Source organism: Aulostomus chinensis, chromosome 7, assembly GCF_037954235.1.
Source record: "Aulostomus chinensis isolate RoL2024-O1b breed Wild chromosome 7, RoL_Achi_v1.0, whole genome shotgun sequence".
NCBI lineage: Eukaryota > Metazoa > Chordata > Actinopteri > Syngnathiformes > Aulostomidae > Aulostomus > Aulostomus chinensis.
In genome coordinates, this window is record NC_141326.1 from 12369543 (window position 1) to 12392123 (window position 22581).

The 22581-nt window shown below is 41.7% G+C and overlaps 1 protein-coding gene across 7 annotated transcripts in view; it reads right to left on the reverse strand.

Annotated features, from left to right (window-relative positions):
* Positions 1–22581, reverse strand: part of hydin (HYDIN axonemal central pair apparatus protein) — a 59936-nt gene that overhangs the window by 7864 nt on the left and 29491 nt on the right. For 6 of the 7 annotated variants that reach the window (XM_086208486.1, XM_086208483.1, XM_086208484.1 and 3 more), the window contains 47 exons: positions 22231–22470; positions 21719–21848; positions 21504–21632; positions 20572–20724; positions 20266–20439; positions 19854–20029; positions 19591–19665; positions 19276–19459; positions 18018–18147; positions 17644–17788; positions 17166–17247; positions 16979–17085; positions 16648–16803; positions 15442–15627; positions 15203–15349; positions 14455–14657; positions 14117–14299; positions 13295–13414; positions 13053–13212; positions 12793–12965; positions 12486–12684; positions 12297–12390; positions 12118–12211; positions 11866–12034; positions 11387–11469; positions 11015–11170; positions 10353–10449; positions 9662–9866; positions 8619–8851; positions 8381–8529; positions 8047–8242; positions 7818–7926; positions 5990–6229; positions 5190–5332; positions 4784–5011; positions 4518–4678; positions 4259–4353; positions 3972–4170; positions 3265–3465; positions 3049–3175; positions 2471–2636; positions 1930–2077; positions 1624–1831; positions 1273–1494; positions 712–881; positions 383–581; positions 88–240 (listed from right to left, as the gene is read on the reverse strand). In XM_086208486.1, coding sequence (XP_086064612.1) covers positions 88–240; positions 383–581; positions 712–881; positions 1273–1494; positions 1624–1831; positions 1930–2077; positions 2471–2636; positions 3049–3175; positions 3265–3465; positions 3972–4170; positions 4259–4353; positions 4518–4678; positions 4784–5011; positions 5190–5332; positions 5990–6229; positions 7818–7926; positions 8047–8242; positions 8381–8529; positions 8619–8851; positions 9662–9866; positions 10353–10449; positions 11015–11170; positions 11387–11469; positions 11866–12034; positions 12118–12211; positions 12297–12390; positions 12486–12684; positions 12793–12965; positions 13053–13212; positions 13295–13414; positions 14117–14299; positions 14455–14657; positions 15203–15349; positions 15442–15627; positions 16648–16803; positions 16979–17085; positions 17166–17247; positions 17644–17788; positions 18018–18147; positions 19276–19459; positions 19591–19665; positions 19854–20029; positions 20266–20439; positions 20572–20724; positions 21504–21632; positions 21719–21848; positions 22231–22470 — 7497 coding nt within the window. The remainder of the gene's footprint in view (positions 1–87; positions 241–382; positions 582–711; positions 882–1272; positions 1495–1623; positions 1832–1929; positions 2078–2470; positions 2637–3048; positions 3176–3264; positions 3466–3971; positions 4171–4258; positions 4354–4517; positions 4679–4783; positions 5012–5189; positions 5333–5989; positions 6230–7817; positions 7927–8046; positions 8243–8380; positions 8530–8618; positions 8852–9661; positions 9867–10352; positions 10450–11014; positions 11171–11386; positions 11470–11865; positions 12035–12117; positions 12212–12296; positions 12391–12485; positions 12685–12792; positions 12966–13052; positions 13213–13294; positions 13415–14116; positions 14300–14454; positions 14658–15202; positions 15350–15441; positions 15628–16647; positions 16804–16978; positions 17086–17165; positions 17248–17643; positions 17789–18017; positions 18148–19275; positions 19460–19590; positions 19666–19853; positions 20030–20265; positions 20440–20571; positions 20725–21503; positions 21633–21718; positions 21849–22230; positions 22471–22581) is intronic. The other variant, XM_086208485.1, reaches the window with a different exon arrangement.

The window sequence follows — 22581 nt, forward strand, 5'->3', positions numbered from 1 at the left end:
TGCAGAAGAAGGTAGAAGAAAACAGACTATGCAGTATAGTGCAATGGTACCTCAGTGTTTATCAGCGTGTGGGTGTGTGTGTATTACCTTGGGGTTCAGCGGTGTGTTTGTGCTCAACAGTAACGTGAAGGACAGGTCCAAAGGGCTGCGGTTGACCACAACCACCTGTTTTTTAACTTGCTGACCCAACGAGAGACTCCCCATTTTCAGCTTCCGCTGCTTGGGATCCTCGACCTCCAGCTGAGAAAGAATGACACATATACACCATAGTAGGAGACAAGATCAGGGCATGCGATGTAAACTCTAATGGAACATTGTGGAACACATAAATATGGCATTAGTCTCAGATCCCCCAAAAAACTCTGACCCAAAACACTCTCACCTTCATTTCAATGCCTTGGCCCAGGATGTCCACCTGTTTAGTAACACAACTGTTTAAGATGAAGGTGAGCTTTTCGTGGTAATGACGAGGCTCACGGGGGTAGAAGGTGACTGGGACCTCCATCACATCACCAGGAGATAAAACATCTGGTTGGAAATCCATCTCCAGGTAGGAGCTGTTCTTGAAGTGGCTCTGGACACTGAGGAATGAATCACAGTTTTTTTTAATCTAAATGTAGTTCTGTGTCTTTACCTTTAACTGGCAGGTGGGGTGACTGACAGAGACACACACAGACACGGACACAGACATACACAACACACACAGCTCACCTGATATCCCTTGTTCCTTTGTTACTGATAACTAGAGAATGGGAGGCTGGCACCATGCCAGGACTGTACAGGAAGCACTTGCCAAAATTGTATTTTGAGAAGGAGAATTCGAAGCTGAGGGCCACAGCCCTGCCTTTAATAGTGAGGCTAAATGTGGGCCCCTGTTTCACCTGAAGGGAGGACATAACACTGATCTTACACTCCAATCAACTTCAAAATTCATCAGTGTAAATGTGGCAACACTCAGTGGACTTGCTGGGAAAATTAAGGATGTTTGTGGAACAGTTAAGGGATAAGCACTGTTATTTACTGTAGAACATTCGCTCTGGGTCTTTACACTAGAACAGAACATTTGCAGAACTCCTCTTGATGTTACGAGAACCGTTAAGAGGACCAGCCTTTGTCCTTTACGCATTGATGGCTGTCCATTAATTTGAGAACGATCTTGCTTTACATGTAAGAAAAGATTCACACTCTTCACAGGGACAATCTATCATTGTGGATGAGAGTTCTGCATGAACTTGCTGGCATGAAATGAATAATCTGTGAAGATCGTCTCACCTTGACATGAAGTCTGATGTCTTGGAGGTTGCAAATATTCCGCGGAGTAAATAAGAGAGATGACTGTTGCTGCTTCCCAACATCGATGTGAAGAGTCTGTGGTTTTGTCTTTAAGTCTCGTAGGAGCTCACTGGGACCTGCCAGGTCAAAGTCCACTTCCATGTTGTATCTGGCCATGTTGGACACCAGGATATTTAGGGTGGCTTGTTCTGAAATGCCCACCTACAAAGAGTGTGAGTACACACAGACACATAGAGGAGGATGAGACATCACATCTCTACAATCATCAGAGTGAAGATGCAGGTTCCTTCATGCTTCAGTTCACACGTGTGGTTGTGGATGTGTGCTGACCATTCCAAAGTCCAGAGTGTCGAGGTGGTCGGGGCTGATCTCTCTCAGGCCTCCATCTGGAGCTCCAACTTGAACAGAAGCGTTCATGATGAAACAACTGGCCCTGACAGAGAGTGTGAGTGGCTCTGACTTCCTCTTGACCACCAGGACCACCTTGAAGCTCACGTCGTCCTCTTGGCAAGGAATGAAGGACACCAGCAATGGCAACCTGCAGCAGACAGCTCATATTTGACCTCAAAATCTACACATATCATTTTGTCATGTCAAGTCCTTGTTGCATTGACTGGATGCTTTAGTGACATTTACCTGTCTTTGGGGCCCACTGTGCCCATCATGGGCTGCACACTGAGTCGAGAAAACTGGTCCTCACAAAAAAGGGACGCCTGTGAGACCGAGAAGTGAAAAGGCTCCTCTTCCGCATTAACTAGATCCACTGAGCGCTCCACTTTACAATCTGTCCATGAAAACACATCCATACACACACAGTGTTTGAAGCACATTCAGGGGGACCTCCACAACAATACACACAAATGCTCCTGCAGAGATGGTCAACATTAGTGGGCATATTGGCACTTTGTTTATTAATGACAAAATAATTCAGCCATGACAACAATCATTTCCCTGCTGAGGTTCAGTAGCCTAAAATTCTCATAATTCTACAAGAGCTCAAGTCATGCTAAAGCATGTGCAAACACTGAAACTCATAAACAGAAATTCTTAATATTATACTCTATCTAAGCATGTCTCAAGTATCCTGCTGGAACAGAAAACAAATCCTACACTAAGTGCAGAATAGTTGGTGACAGATGATGTATCACGCCTCTGTATGCTTGTTTATCTTACGTACCAATGAGCTGTTCTCCCAAGTCCAAGTGAGGCTTGTCAAGATAGATGAGCGGTTCTCTAGCTGTGCCCACACAAAGGAAGGGAACTGAGACGGAGAAAGTCTCAATCACAAAGCTCCAGGAGGACTCCACCAAATCCAGATGCTTGGCCACATATTCAAAAGACACCTGCAAGCAAACACAGCCAGACTGAAAGGCCATAGATAATGAAGGTCAAAAATGTCGACGGAGACACGAGAAAGAAGGCAAACTATTTACGACAGATATCAGATCTGTCTCTAATCCACTTTTCTGTACTTAACCTTTTTCTTTCAAGTAAAGTGAACTGTTTCTAAACCTTTACATGACTTGAAGCCAGCATAGAATCAAGTGCAAGTTTTGCATCGGACAAACATCTGATTTCAATGAGGGAGATGCAGTAAAAATACCATGTATTGTTTGGGACTGAGATTAAATGAAGGTAGAAAGTACTTGACATAAAACAAAAAACACAGATGTGATTACATGACAAACTGTGGAAAAGAAAGAAGAACTTCAGGAGACACCACCACCTAATCTTTAATGTGAGCATCATCCTTACCTCCACCTTCTCCCCAGGTGGTATGGTACCACACGGAGTGAGGCAGGAGAAGGGACTGGAACCAGTGTCTTCACACCTCCACTTAAAGTAGTACGCTTCACGAGTTGGGTTCATCACACAAAAACGTCTGCAAAGTGAACACAGTACAAACGCAAAGCGAATGTTTAATCCAAGTTTTTTTTTAAGCATCTGAACTACTGGAGTCCAAAAGCTTACCTTGTTGTTGGTGCAGTGAGGCAGATGGCGTTGACCTCTATCACCCTGGTGTTTGGGTCCAGAGGGCCACGGAACTCAAGATTGCAGCGATTTGCAGAAATGTAGTCTGAGTCTTCAAGGTCAAAGTGGTATTTGGGCAGTAGGCTCTGGCCACACACTGAGATACAGGGAGCCTGATCCCCATCCTGCATATTGGGTATACTGGAACACACACACACACACACACACACACACACACACACACACACACACACACACACACACACACACACACACACAGGAAGAACCACTCACTCAGTCTTCATGTGCAATATACTGAAGACTGAAGAGGATAGACTTTCTATGAGGCATCATGCTTGTTCTGTCTTGTGTAACAAATAAGGAAACGCATCAGGAATCATTTATTTCATGGACTTTAGTCAAACTACAATTTCACTTAGAATCTTAAGAGCTCTAAGGGTTAATGATTACATCATCGATTGCTCAGCGCACGTATGTTTCCTCTGACTGACCTCAGTTTGAAAAGGCTTGTCATACACTCAACTCAACTCAACTCAAACTTTATTTTTAGAGCACATTTAAAACAACCGGGGTTGACCAAAGTGCTGTACAGAATAAAACTCATACAATGCAGCAATTACAATAAATAAAGTAATACTAAAAATACATTAACGATATATACACGATATATATGACACCTCATCTACCTGCAGAGCAGCCTGCCCTGGAAGTGGGCCACCTCCAGAGGTGAGAAGCAAATGGTGAAATCCTGCGTAGCACCAGGAGCAATGGCACCTGTGCTGGGTTCTACAGAGAAGGAGGGTATCGTACTCGCCACAGCGCTGGTGGGACGTTCTCCCGTCAATGCTCCTGACCTGCTGCCAGGCCGAGAGCTGGCGGTCTCATCTATCGACAAAGCATGATGTGTTTTTAAAGGCATTTAAATGTATCTGAAGCTCATACATGGAAGTTGACCCAGATGTTTCCATGGTACCTCCTTGGTGTTGGTTGACACATTCACTGCTTGGATCTATGAGGACTTGCCAGGAGAATTCCAGTTTTACATTGCTCTGATTGACTATCTGCACCCTGCACCGAGAATAAATGGATTGCATTTGTTATAATGCATTGTATTCATAGTATTGCACTCCACTGTGGCTGCATGCCCAAAAAAGTTGAGTTGGGACCACTATTTTTATTATTTTTAGCATAGTCACTTAAGTTTGGTTTAAAGAATAAACAGCCTGACTTACTGCTGATGTGTGCGTTGGTAAAGCATGGTGTCGTTGAAGTGGACTGTGTCTGTGTTGCAGCTAAACTTGGCAAAGTCACAAACTGCACTGATTCGCAGGTCCAGCTCACTCTGTGAGCCCTCAACCACCAAGCAGTTTGGCTCAGGTTCTGCTTTTATCACCTACATGCGAACATAGACGCACAGTTGTTAATATATCTCCTCCAAAGCCATTAACACCATGACTATTGATATCACACATGACCCTGATGTCTTGATGACACGTACCTTTTTCCTCCCTGGTTGTTGTGGCTTTGGCCCCGAAGCCTGATTTGAGGCACTCAGCCACTGAACTGTCCTCTGCTGGTCGTCCCAGTCCACCACCTGCTCCAGTGGCTGCTGGAACTCCACCTGCCAAACTTTACATCTTATTGACTGCCAGGTCAGAGTCACTGGCTGACTGGAGAGGAAGGTGAGAGTCACTTCCTTAGAGCAACCAGCATGGAGATGTCCCACCTGTAGCAAAGAATGCACTTTTAACCACACAAGGCTATCACTCCAGGGCAACAGTAAAACACAGAGTAGGTGTTCCAGAAAAATACTCTTTCACATAATCAATATAACCAAGGTGTTATCATGTGTATGGATGAGTGTTTTCTGATTTATTTGAGCTATTTTCTGCCCAGTGTTTTACCTGGGGTGAAAACGAGACATGGGGTCCTGCAGGGGGCCACTCGAACTTCATGACCTGTATACTGCTGTGGTTGGTCATAGTGAAACTCTGTTGGTAGGGACGACCTACATGGCATTCACCTAAATTCAGCTTTTCATAATAACCTGTGACACACACAAAGATAAGAGACAAGCTTTGATATTCATCACTCCATACTAGGACTTCCTGCAGTTTATTGCTTTATTAAATTACATTTAATGATTGATTCATATTATCATTTTATATTTTTATTTTGTTGTTGAATAAATGACTTCATTATAAGAGCACATTATATTGTCTTATTTTTAAAAATCCAGTCATTTTTTTTGTATTGTCTTAATGTCGAGGCCTAAGTCGTGGTTTTGACCATTTGTGAGCTCCATTTAATCTTTGTCTCGTTTGTCATGCATTGTGAGTGTAATCACCAATTATATCTATTCTACTTTTAAACACAACATTTTTAACGAGACCAGAAAATTGATAAGAACAAAAGTTCTTAATCGATTACGCCTCTTAATTTTGTTCTCAAAGTGCACCAGATTGATGGATTCCACTTCAAAGAGATCAGAATGTTCTTATGGGGGAGCAGATCAATGCCCCAAGACCTCCCTGTGAGGTTGGACGGATCCAAAAATAAGACACATGCCACTGGGCCCACCTGCTTTTCTGTGGGAAACCCTGCATTCTTATCAGTGGAAGATTTCTACTTGTAGTACGTCAGACTCTCTGCATCCTCCTTTGTCTTCTTGTCAACCTCAAATGTTCTAGTTATTTTCTCTTACCTTTCCCATCATTCTCCTCATCCATTTCCAGCAGGAACCTGCTGATGTTGTCAAGCGTGACGGTTCTCTGGTAAGTCTCGCCGCTCACTTTTATGACGGTGTTGCTGTACTGGTTGTCCTCCACATACAACAACAACTCTGTATTGACCTTCAGGAGACTGTCAGAGGAGAAGGTGACCTCAAACTGCATCGGCTGATTGATCTCCAACTTCACGGTGGCTCTGTGTACCAACTGGCGCTCTGTCGAAGAGGGGACAGTGTCAGTAATGATAAATACATGTTGGACTAGTTTACTGAAGTCTGTGAGGGTTCTGAAGGGGTTTGGTAATGATCACAGTAGAACTATATGGGTATGTGCATGTGCATCATCATGTCAGGAGGAGATGCAGTCCACCAAAGACACTATGGTCACAATCAAATGCACACCATGCTCCTGTATTAATTCGAATCTAACAATATTCTGGGGACTTCCCGTTCTGGGTCAGGAGGATGGCAGTGTAATGAAAGACCAAGTTAAAATAAACAAAAAACAAAGCACAGGTGGTCTGTAAGTACAATTAAAGAGGGGCGGTGAGGATGCCTTCCAAAAACCAATGAAGAAAAACAGTTCAAAACATTGATAAAATTTACGTTTACAATCAAAGAAGCTGTTGGACATAATACTGACAATGTAGCATAGTGGAGATGTGCTAGAGAGGTGATTAACATGGCTGTTGATACCCGAGGCCCTCTAGTACAGCGAGGAGGTTATCCCTCAAGAGGTGAAGCAGGCCAGTGAAAGAACTTCACTGATTCAAGATAAGAAAAAAGTTCAAAGTCGATGTTGAGATATTCAAAATATCATACACTCAAGTTAGATTTTTTTGGTTGTGTTTCCCTGTTTGAAAGGGTTTGCTTATGATTTGTTAGGAGAGTGGGAATGATTGTCCCATTCCCGCCAGATTCGAATGCAAGGTGGACTTAACAAATTCCTTTAATATCAACATTGTTTTGAACCATAAAGAGAAGAGGAATCTCTTAAAACTGAAAAAAGAAAAGGCGCAGATTATTTTTCCCCAAGAAACATAAACACATCGGTCCGAACATGTGAAACTTCAAAAGCTAGGTTTTAGATATGTTTATTCATCCTCATACCAGAAGGGTCATAAGAGAGGGGTTGCTATACTGATTCCAAATGCAGTTTCCTATCAACATTTTCCAGAAACCAAAGACGGCAGGGGAAGATTTGTTAAATTCACAGGGAAAATTGAAGGGAAGGAAATAACATTAGTAAATGTTTATGCTCCCCCTTGGCATGAATCGGAATTTCACAGATTCATTTTTTGTGTAATGGTCAACTCTCAAGGAGTGGTAATCGCAGAGGGAGATTTCAGCATCAGAGTAAGCCCTTCACGAGATTCATCAGGAGCAAATAGTCAAAACCTTCATCCAAGAAAATAAAATAAATAAAATAATAACATCACTCATAAGAGGAGGGAATCATACCCTGCAAGTAGGGATTACGCACACTATTCTTCCAGACATTCAATTCAGTTCACTCAAGAACAGATTATATTTTATTGGCCTTTGTATTCTTGTCTATGAATTAGTTTAATACAATTTAGTGAACGGGTTGATAAGTGAGGTTGCCTAGCGATGAACCTGAAGTGGAGCAGGTTTACTGGACATGCCATTTCCTATGTTCAAAGAACAGGTTATGCCAACTAACATGTAAATGGGACAGCAACAGATGCAGCGCATATAAACACCTTATTTTATAATATTACCCTAACCAGAACATGAACCTGCATCTGAATATGGTGTGCATATAAAAGTAGTTCCCGCTTACCTGAGTCGTTGGTGTCCTCTAGCCGAGTGGAGTGGATGGAGCTGCAAGAGCTGCCAGGAGCAGCTTTGAGAGAGAACACTCCATGTTTATCAGGCATTCTAATCTGGACCTGCACATCACAGACAGCCACAACAGACATTTACTCTAAAATGTTGTTTAAAACCAGCTGGACCATTTCTACTGTTCTTTTGATATTGCAGATGAAGATGCTTTTAGTGTCTCCTCTAACCTCAACTGGAACATTTCCATCATTTAGCAGCACCAAGGGCAGGCTGTGTATCCGCCCCACTAAAACCCGTCTGAAACGTAGCACTGGGTTTCCCATGTCATCCCTCATGGTTGGACGAATCACACACACACTTGGCAAAGAGCCTCTACCCACGAGGTCAAACTCTAGCACCTTGTTCTTGGATGTAGGTGTCAATCTTCAGCAAGTTGCAGAAGAGGGGAGGACAAAGGTCAACATGACAAATGAAAACATGTGTTTCCTACTTTTAGTAAACCAACCCATCGGCCACATTCGTATAATTAAATGGACAAAAACGTAATCATGAGCAGTATACCTGCTGGTTCCCTCCACGGTGACCTCAAACACAGCAGTGAAGAGCTGCATGGCCTGTGGTGTGAAGGTGACCACAACGAAGGAGTATGAGTGGCTGGGAATGGGCAGTGTTGATGCAGACAATTCAAAGGCATCAAATTGTCGGGATGCCTGGAATAAAATTAAAAAGATTTTATACCTGATGGCATCGTTTCATTCATCCACACGTTTACCTGCACAGTACTAGACATCCCACCTACCTTGGTGCCAGCATATTTGATGGAAAAGCCAAGCGTGCAGGGCACCTTGTTGTTGTTGGTGAATTTGAAGCGAGCCTGAGAAGTCTGGCCCACCAGGACTTCGTGAAAAATAAACTTCTCCTCATCCAAGATGTAAATTCCCTCCGCATTGCGAAACTGCTCAGAGGAAAGCTGACTACTGTTCTTACAGATGTGGTGTTCCTCGAAGATGGAGGCCATGTCTAAGACTATGCCTGGGAGATAAAGAGAAGGCAATCAGATGACGGTGAAGACTTAAACATAAGACAAGAAAGGCATCATTTCCCCTTTTTGCTATCTCTGATGTATGGTCCCTCTAAATCAGGGCTGCCAAAAGTGGAGCACAAGGGCCAAATTTGGTCCACCAGATGTAATAAAGCGGTACGGTGGCACAGTGGAATACACTCATCTCACAGCAAGAAGGTCCCCAGGTTCGATTCCCACTTGGGGACCAGGTCGGCAGGTTGCCAGGCGGAATATCTCCTAGGCCTTTCTGTGTGGAGTTTGCATGTTCGCAAGGGTTTTCCCCTTGAGAAAGATAACCCAATGGAAAAACATGCACAACAGATTACTGACTCTGTTGCGTCTCTGACGAAGATGGAAAGGAGCACTTGGGTTGTTCTTTTACAGCTCACTTGTCCTGACTGCCCATGGGGGAAGGACATCTGGATGGGATAAAGAATTTCATCGGACAGAGACTCTATAGTGCATGTGTGTGTGTCCTGACACGTGCTGTATACCCTACACTGCATGACAATAAAGACTTCTTATAAATAAAGGAATAAACATTCCCTTTAATAACGACAGGCCCAATTATAAGAAGTCTAAAACTGCTTTTGCCCTGTGGACCATCGCTGATTTTGAGTTTGGGCACCTCTCTCAGCATATTCATGTATCCATTTAGTATCTTTATTTATGACCAAGGTAATGTGATTTTGAAATGACTCAACTGTGCACGTATTCATACTTACATTGTTCTACTAAAACACAAAATACAAATTTTAATGAACTCAGAAAATTCCCACCTGGCTTGCAGACGTCAGCCATCAGTTTGTATGGTATGCCCTCAGGCTGGATTGAGGGGTCTCGGCCACTGATGTCAATAAGCAAACCCTGGATCCAGTTGCCCACCTGTTCAGCTGTACACTCAACGGTCACCACCTGCTGAAAGCCTGGCTGCAGGGTCCCTGAGGACGGATGCAGTGTGAACACCCCCACGTTGAGGCGATTCTGGAGAGAATGATGAGAGGTGCAGAATGGGAGTCATTCTGGTGAGGTGCCAGACCTCTGAGCTGCTGCCTGCATCTCGTATTGGTTTAGCCATTCAAAGAAAATAATGTACAACAAAACAACGGCTGGTAAAATTCAGCATATCCATGATTAAACATGCTTCATTAAAATGCAAAACATTTGCATGCTCATCATTGAACGGTTCTTTTCTAATGTCTAGCTCAATATTAACTGACAAAATCTTATACATTGACTTCCATTGAAAAAAAACCCCCAAAACAAATGCAAAACATATTTTTAAAAGTACATATGGAATGAATTTGAAAGTGCAACAGACAAAGTTCTTAAACAGCTAAAAAAAATAATAATTTGAGAGCCTTCAAACAAATAGAATAGAACAAGAAAGATTAAGATCTTGAATAAGTATGTACGTAGTCATACAAGGGGTCAAGAGAATGGTTGTAATCTCCACTTGTTGTCTCTCACCTGCAGGATGTACGGCTCTTTCATAGAGAACTCCCCTCTCGCTCTGCTAGTTAGACTAGCTAGCTTCCCCAAATTGCTCTCGTGAGGTATCTTCCTACTTGGATGGAGACACAAACCACAGTAAAAGTTAGGAAAAAAATCTGTAATACAAACGGACCAATTAAGTGAGAAGGACAAAGATGGTTCAAGTCTATGTATATTAACCAGTATATAATTACCTGGAATTTTAATGTATGCAAGCAGTTTAAGTGAAGTTTACATTTTTGGACTTCCCACAATATGATGTTTTTCATTTATGCAGCAGTTCTAACAATGTCAACTTGAAACAATTGTTTGAAGGAAGCAGTCTTTTTTTTTTTTTTTAAGATATTTGAGTTTGTAGTTGGTTTTTTATGATAGCTGTTATTTTAATCAGATCAAGGAAATTTTGCAGCCTCTTCATCACCCAAGCTCAGTCTCTCCATTATGTTTTGTGGAAATCAGTCCGGGGTTTTTGCATTATCAAATTATAAAGAGTGCGAATACCACATGAGCTAAACAGCTAAATTGACATAGTTAAAAAACAACAACAAAAAAAAACAAGTTTATCACAGTTAAATCGATGCTCAGCAATTGGAAAAGGATTATCCTCAGTGTGCCTGTCTTTAGTGAAGGGGTTGTACCTCAGCTTTCCTGGTGAGGAAGGGTCAGGGCTCGCACAGAAGATGGTGAAACGTGTCTCAAAAATCCCAGTGTTCTCAATGGTGAAACTGTGGCTTTTCCTGCAGCCGGAGACTAGTGGACCAAAGTTTATGTCACATGCAGGTGTGATCTCGTACCTGGAGTGGGACCGCACAGAAACAATCTATGACACCTGCCTCAAATCAAAATAAAACCTGCAGACTGGGATGAGGTGGCAAACATTAAAAAAAAGCAAAACCCGTAATGTGACCTCTAATACAACATAAGGATCATCAGTCAATGTTATTCAGAAATGAGTCTAGAAAGAGGTGCAATGTAATCTAAATCAGGATTACTTGACTGACTGAGCTGACCTGGAGAAGACAGCCTGGGCCGAAACCATGAGGGCAAAACTTGGAGTGGCGTCTCCGTCTGCCTCGATGTTGGGCTCAAACACCTGCAGGAGAGAAGTTCACTTACTATCTCTTCATCTCCTAATCATCTCATCCAGAGCTTCACATGGTCTCGTCATCTCTTTGTTCTCCCATCTTATTTGGAAAAACATCAAATTCAAGATTCAAGACTCAAAGTGTTTATTGTCATATGCACAGTCGGGAAACGTGTTTCCCTGTACAATGAAATTCTTACTTTGCTGTCCACAGAATGCCTAACATATGGAATATAAAAAGAAATTTAAATTTTAGGATAACAGGAGACCTAAGAACAAAGCAACATCTCACCATTATCAATGGAACCGTAATGAAACTAATAACAGAAAGTAAAAAAATCTTAGGATACAAGAAGCATTTTTCCCTTCCACTATGACTTCAATAGAAACTAATACTCGTCAGACCTGGCAGAGCAGGACTGGCTGCTCTTTAAGAGACAGTTCTGTCTTGGGTTTGCAGATGATCTGGATTTGTGTAGCTTTTTTGTGGGGTAGAAGAGTTCCACTCTCAGGGACCACGGTGAAAATGGAGTGTAGGTTAGGCTGAGTTCGGTCCGTCTGCCGAAGTGTAAACCTTGAGCAATGAAAAGAGAGCAAGTGAAATGGGAACAGTTGCATGGTAATGTGAATCTACCTAACATGGGTTTTGGAACTCACCGAAAAGAAAATTCATATTTTCCTTGGTTCTTCATTTTGAGAGAAAGCTCCGACGTCTCAAAGACTTTTATGGTTCTGAAGTCCAGACAGCCATCTGACAAGGACGAATTGTATACAGTGTGTCTCTATGTCTTATTTTAACTTTAAATGAAAGGTTTATAAACTCAACAGTTTGTTACCTGGTGATATATGCAGACTTATATCGTAGGCTTCTGCAGTGACCTGTATGTTTTCGGTGTGTACGATACCAAGTATATTTTCCACATCAGAAATCTGAAACCAAAAACACCGCACAAACATGACAGAGTGTGACTTCGCAGATCTTCCACTTCCATCTGACTTGTCCATCTACTTCTCTATCTGCTCACCTCCAGACGTAAAAGCTTCCTAATATGGAGAGGCCTCTTAGACCTGAAGTTCAAGTTCAGAGGGAAAGAAGAGTTCGGTGGGATGATGCCCTGACTCTGAGGCACACTGAACTCATCACCCAGCTCCTCCACACCCTGCAGTCTCCAGGACACTGGCAGGGTTGTTTTGTTATGGAGCCTCACACTACGAGTGTCCCACCTTGAGAGAAGGATAAGATTTCATAGACAAGAGGAAAGACAGTTTAATAGGTAATAAACTAAATAATTGCTTTTAAAGCTGACAGTGAATTGCCCCTCCCCCTGGTACCTTTCCACCAAAACCCTGCCAAAATTCAGATGCTTGCTGTCCAGCTCCAGCTCTGGTCGAACTCCCCAGCAGGACAGCTGGATGATGACAGGCTCAGGATTGTCCTTGATGGAGCACACAATGCTGTCCGTGATATGTCCAACTTTTGTTGGGTATGCCCACACAGTCAGCTCCTAGTAAGATGGAAGAATATCCTAAATGTTACTATGTTTGTGTGTACTAATTTGATGGCTCGTGTAAACAGACAGTCCAGGTGGTACCTGTGACTGGTGGGGTTTGAGGGTCATGGTGGGGGGATCCAGCAGGTATGTGCTACCCTGGGTGTCCTGCTGGAAACTAAACTGAAGCTCAGTCTCCAGACCACAACTGTTTTTGATCACCAGTCTCTCTGTGTTCTCTGGGTACTTCTTTTCCTTATATCTGCACAGACAGACATGTGAATGTATAAATGCATAAACAGGGGCAAACACAAACACAGTAAACCAGCAATTGGTCCTCTTACCTGTCTCTGGTCTTGCTACAGAGTATTTGTCCGAACTCATAGAACCTAGGCTTGACTACGAATGTCTTCTGCAGTCCTTCAACCACTTGTGGCACCTTTTTGCAGAGGGCAAAAATAGTCCTGTGGAAATATGATGAGTAATAAAACGCAATAGAGTTAAAAACTGCAACATAGGATACAAATTTTTGGGAAAAAAAGAATATAATACTGGAAATACTTTTGCATGTTTGCGTAATGATTTCAGTGTTGTTCAAAAGAGAGTGATTGCATTTTTTACAGCAAAGCAAACCTTAAAAATGATTGTTTAAGGTGATCGCTTCACATTTCCTGTCATGAGCTCACAAGGGTTTTATTTCCCTCCTACGTCACTTATCAACGACAACAAAATACAGAGCCTGCCATGTAAACTTGGCTTGAAGCTCATGGAAACTAATAGCTAAAAATTCATACAGAAACAAAACATCAAAACTGCTCGATAGCATCTATTTATGAACTCTCAAGAGTCTCAGCTGGTACAATCCATGTCTTCTTATTCTATATCCACAATCCAGAAACACAGAAATTAGAACACTTCAAGTAAACAGAATCGTGCAGGACCAGCTGGCATTTTCAATTGGATCAACTCGCTCATGCTTGTTTGTGTTCATTCACAGTTTACTGCACATCTATGAGTTTGTTGTCATACAGTAAATGCATGTAAACATTAGATGTATATTTACTTCACACAGGCTTAGAACTGAACTGTTACTCAATCCATTATATTAGAGATTATTTTACTCAAGCAGATCTTAACATCTTTAAAGGTGAACAAAGCAGACTGACTTGTAGTCTTTGCAGATGGAGGGGTAGGTGCAAATTCCTCTACAGTGGAGCTGGTAGTTTTTCTTGGTGGCCACTAACTCAAAGTTGAAGCTCTGCTCAAATATCCCTGGAGATTCTGAGTAGAAACAAACCTTCAAAACCACTTCACCATTGGCTGGTACAATCCAGCGATTTGGTGTTTGGCTGCACAAAAGCACAGAGATACACGATTAGTCACACAACTCATTTTTTTTTCATTAGAATCTCATCATTGTCTCTCCAACCAAAGAGACAAATGGTGCACAACACAGAGGTGAAAGACAAAAACGTTATGAAAGAGAATACAGTGTTCTCCTTGCCTCTGGCTCTGTCTCCGTGCTGCTTTTGTTAAGTTTTGAACGTGTTCTGTGCTGTCAGATGTGGATGACTGGTCCGAGCCTTTTGCCTTTGTCTTGGCTGAAGTTCGTTTCTTGCTTCTCTGACTCTCTCTGCTCTTTTTATCTCTGTCCTTTGTAAATGAAGCCTGCCTGAAGCTGGCCTTGCTTCGACTGCGGCCCTCTTCCTTGAGGACACAAAACCACAACACCATTTAGATTTTAAAATTCTAATTTTTGGGATATTAGGATCATCAAGCAATATATTTTGTCCACATTCAAGGTATTTATTGAGGTAGGGTTGTATGGGGTTGCCATATGTAACATAGATCTTACCTCTACCTTTATAATTTTATCAAACAAATAAACACACTCACACACAAGGAAAGTGCTGCTGTAACGTGCAGCCTGTGTGTGAATATAAGGATGTGCTGAAATTGAATTCAGCAGATTCAAAAGAAAGGGGTGTCTCAAGGCAAAAGTGAAAGCAATAATGTTAAAAATATAGAGGACATGAAAACAACTCTCTTTTTTTGGTGGCACAGAGGATTTGCTGACCCACATCTACTGAAGGTAAGACCCATGGCTGCCTCACACAACCCCTGTTCAATGAATCTAAAATGTCACTTTACGCTCACATCCCCGATAACTCCAGCTAAACCTTTCAAATGATGTGGTGCCTTGGGACAGGACAATAAGTTTCACATGGTTATTTTGCAGTTTGTGTGCATACATCATCTTGGCTACAGAAACCCAGGATAGTGAAGCACTCATAAGTGAGTTCAGGTTGCTCCCTCTTTTTGGGGAAAGGAACCAAAGAGAACATGATGGGAGGAGGGATGGCTGGCCCATTGGGTCCCAGTTCCAACTCATCCAATATCTACAGGCAAAGAAACAGAGAGGGAGTGAGAAGGAAGCAAAAGCTCAAATTATTTTCCTTAAACAGAAAAAGACATTAATTCCTGGCCTTACCTCCTCCAGTAGAGGCAGGCTTTCACAGATCTCAGACACGCTCGGAAAGCCTTGGCCACTTCGTTTCACATCAATATGAGGGATGATGTCTCCAGCCTTTTTTGGCAGAGCCGGTGGGGCCATCTGACCAGGCATTGGAGATAGAACCTTGTTGGCGGCTTTCTTGGATCTTCTTCCAACAGGGGTCTGCACAGCAGTGAGGTGAATGGGTTACACATTTTTGAAATAAAAACACTGAAGCTTTTTTAGCCTGCACAAGATTCCCAAACTTAAACACTGTCATGGTGGTGGGCCCCATAACTTGCTCTGGGCCTGTGTGAGAAATAATTACTATCTACTATATTTATTTATTCACAGACATTTGTGGTACAACCATGTAAGTCTACTACCATGTAGGCTCACTTGCTATTAAACATATTATTCTTTGGCATGTGACCTGTTTAGAGCAATTTACTATTGTCTACACTGAAACCTTTGAAGGGTTGAACTCCTCAAAGCAGCCAGGTCATAAGTGTGATCACAGCTTTCTGTCCTCTATCTTGTAAACTGAGGCCTTTGTTTATTCTTGCTCATTAAATTCTACCATTAGAGGTACAAGAAGCTCCTGAACTTGCTCAGATTGGACTATCAGTGCAGAGGAAGAGGAATGTGAGAAGATAATGGTTTGCTCTGGTCGTCCTGCACCAGAGGAGATGAGGGTGACCCAAGGTTCTCACCCACAGTCAACTCTCTGAGATAAGACCCCTTGAATTATAGACACTTTCTCTTTTACTCTGACCACCCTGTGTGTGTTAGTGTTATCAGACCCACATGCACATTTGCAATAAGCACTAATTGCATTTCAACTCTAAAAGAATGCCTGGCTTGAATATCTTCTAAAACAATTGTCAGCTAGCCTTGACCTTTGACCACCAAAATCTTTTCAGTTCATCCTTTTGGCCCAGTAAACCAGCAGTCCAACAATATTACCAGATTGTTGTACAGACTAGATGTGTGTATTATTATGTTAATACACAGCTAATTATTAAATATCATTAAGTGTCCTTACAGCATGGTTACATCACTGCAAACGTTTGATGATAGGCAGCACTTTAGAGATGGTGAAGCAAGATAGCTTCACTTCAACAGTTTGCTTTATGTTTCCTGTTATAAATAGAATATTCCAATAACACAAACTTTATAGAAAGAAGAAAAAAAAAGACTCACTGGTCTCTCTGTTCGGACATCCTCTAACACTGGCGGGGCCTCCAGTGGGACCAGTAATAAACCCCGGGCCCTGTCCCAGTACTGGCAGATGTGCTCCACCTTGGCCTGGCTCTGCTCATATGAGCGAAACTGACATTGCAGCTCATCTACAACAATCTAAATAAAGAAAGAGTACTTAAGTACATAACTCAGTTAATACAAAACAACTGAAAGTGACTACACTGCTACATCTGTTAAACTGTATTCAAATTCAGTATGAACTGCCCTGCCCTCCAGTGAAGTGAATTTACTTTCTACAGTTTTTACACACTTGGCTCCTCTGTAAACGCACCATTTCTTCCTCAACCTCATCTGTAGGCTGGGGAAGAGCTCCCTGTTTGTCTCCAGAGATCACTTCTGTCTTCCTCTGTGATTGATCTGCTTCTTTGCTTTGATGTGCTGCATGAGGACAGAGGGTCAATGAAACGCCTTCATACAAATGCGAATATCACTGAATTTACAACGGCAGGATTACTTACTCATGCTGGCACCTTCATTAAAATGACATTGCTCACTTGTATCCAGTAGGGATTCTTTGGAAGTAAACGCTGCAGCTGTTGACTGGAAATGACATGAAATGGAAGAATTCCAAAATTGGATGATACATGACTGTATATATTATTGTACCTGTGTGTGAATCTGCTGAAACTGATACACAACTTTGAGAGTCAATGAAAAGGCAAACAAAATTTTAAAATGACACACAATTTGTTTCTGGAGCACCTGCACTGATTTAGCATCCCAGTGGATTTGGAGGATCATCTACAGCACACAATAGTTACAAATACATAATAAATATCAGGTTTGTCCTCCTAAATTGAGGGTTTTAAATGTCCATTCATGTGTAAGAATACATTTGTGTAGAATGAGGCCCATTGAATATTGCAAAACAAAGAAAGCACTTATAGGAGCTTGCATATTGTTATGAGTAGAGGAATATTGGAACGGGACACAGACCTGCCTTCCATCCAGGGAACTCAGCCTCCTCGACTCCTTCTTTCCAACCTTTTTACTCTTCTTCTTTAGCTCATCTTCTCTTTGTCTCTCTAGGTCTTCTTGACGCTTCTTTTCTTCCAGGATTTTTGCTTTTTCCTCAAGCACCCTTAAGACACACAAATGCACGAAAATATTCAGTTTCAAAAAAACAATCACATCTCTATCTCTCATCAATCTCTTTCATTTTTTTTCTATTACTGTTGAATACAAAACTGAACAGCCCTCTAACCACACTTGCCTGCTAAGCACAAAGATGGTGGATATGCAACGTGACGACAAATTCAGGTTCGATGGTAAAGTTTCGCCATTGATAACAGCGAACAGTGAGCTGATACCTGAGTCTCTGCTGTCTGTGATGCTCAATAATTTTTTCCTTCTCATCTTCTAGAAGAGCATCATACTCCTCCTCGTCCATATCCTGCAGCCACTGCTTTTCCTGGCGAGCTCTCTCCTCCTCTAAAGCCTCTGAAGGACGAGCACAAATTTGCAGACCCATTTTTAGAAATTTGTTGAAACACTGTTATTTACATCTGTGTTTTCTTATAAGTAGTCTACTTATTTTAATTTATACTTCACCCAAAAATTGTATTTTGCCTTTCAAGTACTCACAATTATAGTATATTATTGATTATTCTGATTATTGTATAATAGTACACAAACAAACAAATCTAGTATTATATAAATGTGGTATACTGATATGGCTTTGGGTATGATGAGATGTGTGAGATATAGTAACATGGTAGTGTATTGACTGTTGTATATGGATATAATATTACATATGACAATATGTGTGTAATATAATTGTACTGAATACAGATGATTTATGGTATGTTGAAATTGAAATCGGTAGATTGAAACTGAAATTGTATTGACTGTTGTATATGGATATAATATTAGATATAGCAATATGTGTGTAATACAATAGCATTGAATACAGTTGATTTATGGTATATTAAAATTGAAATCGGAAAGTATATATAATCTATAATAATATCGGTTTCATAGTAATTATGGTATGATACTGTATTATAAATAGATAAAAAAGAGATGGGGGGTAGGATTGAAGAAGTTTCTTAACTTCTTCCTACTCCTTTTTGAGCTGTCCTAACTTGTTTTTTTTTAAGTTACTGTCATGTTTCTTTTTCTCTTCTTTATATTCTCTTTTCCTTTTTTATATCACCTTTACTGATATCATTATCTGTTTTTAAGCTCAAAATAAAGATTACTAACTAACTAACTAACAGATTTAATGTATGTGTTAATGTATTGCTGTGTTTGAGTAAAAATACTGGCAAGAAGGTGTACTGAGTCATAAATGTGCTTGTGTATGAGTCCCCAAACAATAATGAACAAAGCAAAAAAAAAAAAAAAAAAAAAAAAAACCTCAATTTTTCGACTGGGATATTTCCCATAACCTCTGCAAGATAAAATGTATTGAAATTGAAAAAAATATTGTTCAATATTCAGTGATGAATGACATCTTCAGTGCATTTGATTAACTTCAATGATTTTATAAATGTGTGTGTGTGTGTGTGTGTGTGTGTGTGTGTGTGTGTGTGTGTGTGTGTGTGTGTGTGTGTGTGCGTATTTTACCCTCAGCTTCCCTCTGTTCTCTTTCGCGATCTTTCAGGGCAGTGTAGGAGTCCAACAAGTTGACTACATAAATGTGTTTTCTCTTATTAAGGGCCTTGAGAACCACTTGAAGCGTGCTGGCCACTGACTGAGTGAACACTGACTCCAAGCCATCAATCACAACACCACGGTAACAATCACTTAACTATTATCACGTTGACAGCACCCATAACAAGACAGCAAAGGAAAAAAGAAAGTTAACATTCAAGGGTTAGACACAACATGTAACAGGTTACAAATGCAAATAGCTGGAATCAAAAGAGGATGAATTGTTACCTGCAATCTTTCCGCCAGTATATCAACCAGTAGCTGTGCAGGCAAGAGATTGCTGAGTGCAGACTTCTCTACCCCCTGAAGTAGAAAAAGTAAATTTGTTTGCAAAGATTAAGACGTCCCCAGTATATGCCTGTCACACTCTCACTTTACAAACAAAAATTCTATACAAATATATATAAGTCTTAGACCAGGCTTATAAAGTTTCAACAGTGCCAAGTGAAGCTAAAACACATTGTATGACATTAAACTTCAAGAAGCTGTACCAGGCAAGCAGCAATGTGTGTGCTGTCAGTCTCCTGAAGTGCTTTGGAGTCATCTCTCTTGGAGCTGCCTGTGCTAGGTCCCGCAAGAACCCCCTCAGGCGCAGAATTTGGAGCTGGATCTGAGGCTCCAACAGTGGCAGTCCTTTCTGAGGCTTTCATATCTTCTGAGACCTGAGCTGGAGGCACGCAGATATCTTTATTTACATGGTTATTTTTACCATGCTGTCTTACTACAGAGGATCCATGATCCCTAAATACACAGTGCTGCTTTGAAGAATTAGTCTTGCACAATCTTGTAAGCTGCTCTGCTGGGTAGCAATTTGACACCTTGATAATGTACACTGAAAGCACCGCAAAAGGTTATTTGTCTGTAGCAGATGTCACTTTTCAACCCCCAGTGTATTTTGCGTACCAGCTTCTTTCGCCTTGTTGGAAGCACGCTGGGCAGCAGCACGGGCACACAGCCTTCGTGCGGTCAGGCTTGCAGGTGAGGTGCCATTCATCAGCACATCAGTGAACACAGCATCAACTCCTAAACAGGCCCCTCCGTAGTGAGCAGCAAGAGCAGCTGCAGTGGTGCTTTTAACTTGAAGAGGCGGAGGAGCAGAAAACATTTGTAATTCTCAACATCCATTACTACCAGCTCTTCTAATTCAACTACGATTACATATAGACTATACCTAGCTATATGCTTTTGTTCTAATTATCAGTGCTTCACCTGTCAGTGGGGCTCCATAAACAATAACAGCGATGCCTCTGCGGTTGCGTGCAGCCACACCCTCAGGAGACAAGTCGAAACCCATGTAGCAGGCAACTGCTCTGGATACGGGGGTCAGCTCACCGATTCCTTTTTCTGCCATTTCAGAAAGAACTGAAAACACAAAACAAAGAGAAATGAATGACTTGTGAATGTCTATCTTTTATAACATGTAGTTATCAATCAAGTTTAACGCTACAGAGCCTGATTTAGCACTTTGTTCGAACAGAAGGCTGGACTTTATGGTTATCTTTGTGATAACACAATCAATGAGGTTGAAATGTTTTTTTATTAAGCTGAGTGTCATCCTGAGCCACCAGTCTAGTTTACCATGTGCGGCAGGGCATTAGAGCCAATGTGCTCTGTGTAGGGGCCGTGAGTTGTGACATTTAAGTCAGAGTTCATTGTCAAATTTGGAGAATGTTGTGCTGTTGTGCAGTGCTGTAAAGGCCCCTGATTAAATTGTGTCCAGCAGTAACCGTTGTTGGAGAGAGGACAAAACAACTAAATGATGGCAGTGTGTTTACTGGACTTTGAGGCGCCATGGGTGACTAATCTCTCACATTGGTGTTTGCTGGTTCAATCTTTTGGGGTTTCTTACTGAAATCTTGGATTTTGATCCGACTTCGGTCAGACTTCAATCATTGTTTGAGTTCTGACACCCTGATATGCCACAGAGAATCAAAGTAATCCAGGTAATATCCTGACTGTCATCTCAGTAATTCCTCCAGAGACGTCATCTTACAACGTGGCTTTGTGGCCTCTAGGCTACCGAACTCAGGCACCATGGCAAAACCCAAAAATTTGAATTCTCTTGTACTGCACATTGTATTGGAAAGGCAAAAGCAAACTTATATGATCTTGCCGTTTTGCTCCAAAACAGTTGTACTCACACAGTCCAGCTCCAATCACAGTTGTGGAGTGTTTGTCATCATCTTTGTAGTCAGATAGCTTGGAGCTGTTTTGTCTCAAAACCCCTCCTTCTTCCGGTGTTTCACTGGTCTCACCATCTTCTCCCAGCTCTAGTAGATAGATAAGATCAAAAACACATTTACAGGTTTGTGAATTCATTCTTCATAGATGAACACCGGGGTCTTCTGTATGTTACCATGATCTTTGAGCTGAGTGCAGTGATCCCTGTAGTAGTCAAGAAGCTCTTTAGGAAGGCTTTCTCCAGCAGCTCTGGGAGGCAGCAGTAACTGATTGTTCTTGTCAAAATCCTGCATCAGACGCAGGATCTGCATGGGGTGATGTTCGGGGGGGGGGGGGGGTAAAACTTAAGAGCAGGTAATGATGATATGCAGATATTTCTCTTATCAAAGTTTAGACTGCATAAGATTTCTTGTAACTGAAAGCTCTGCTCCCCTCTGGTGGATGAATTGTTTATAACATTTGATTCAAGAAAACAAGAGTTTCCTCACCAGAGGAAGAATATTCATAGTATGATTAGTAAACAACCTCCCACGCCCACTCTCTGATCTCATTGCAGTCCTACAGTAAACAGTTCCTGAGGTCTTTGATGGTCATCAGTAAACCTCACAGATTCCAATCATGTCTGTGGTTTTGTTTAGCTTTTCAAAACAGTATACTATAGAATAAAATACATTCTAGTGACACTACCTTTTCTTCCTCAAGATACTGAGTGTCGAGCTCCAGGGAGTAGAACTCAATGGGGAACGAGCAGGGGTTTCTGACCGTCACATCGGCTTCAGCCTCAGTACTGAAAGGCAAGCATGGCTTCAGCTCCAACTGTGATGTACAGAGCTCCAGCTGAGGCTCCTCACATTGGCCTTGCACTGTGATGGACAACTGCTGGCTGCTCTCAGCCACGTGGACCATTAACTCACTGGTATAACCACACTGCAAAGACAAAGTGTCTTACTGTACTTCAGTTTTATTTTGTAACCCGTAACAATCTGTATGTGCATACTACCTTTACATAATGTATATAATATATGCTTACAGTTTACT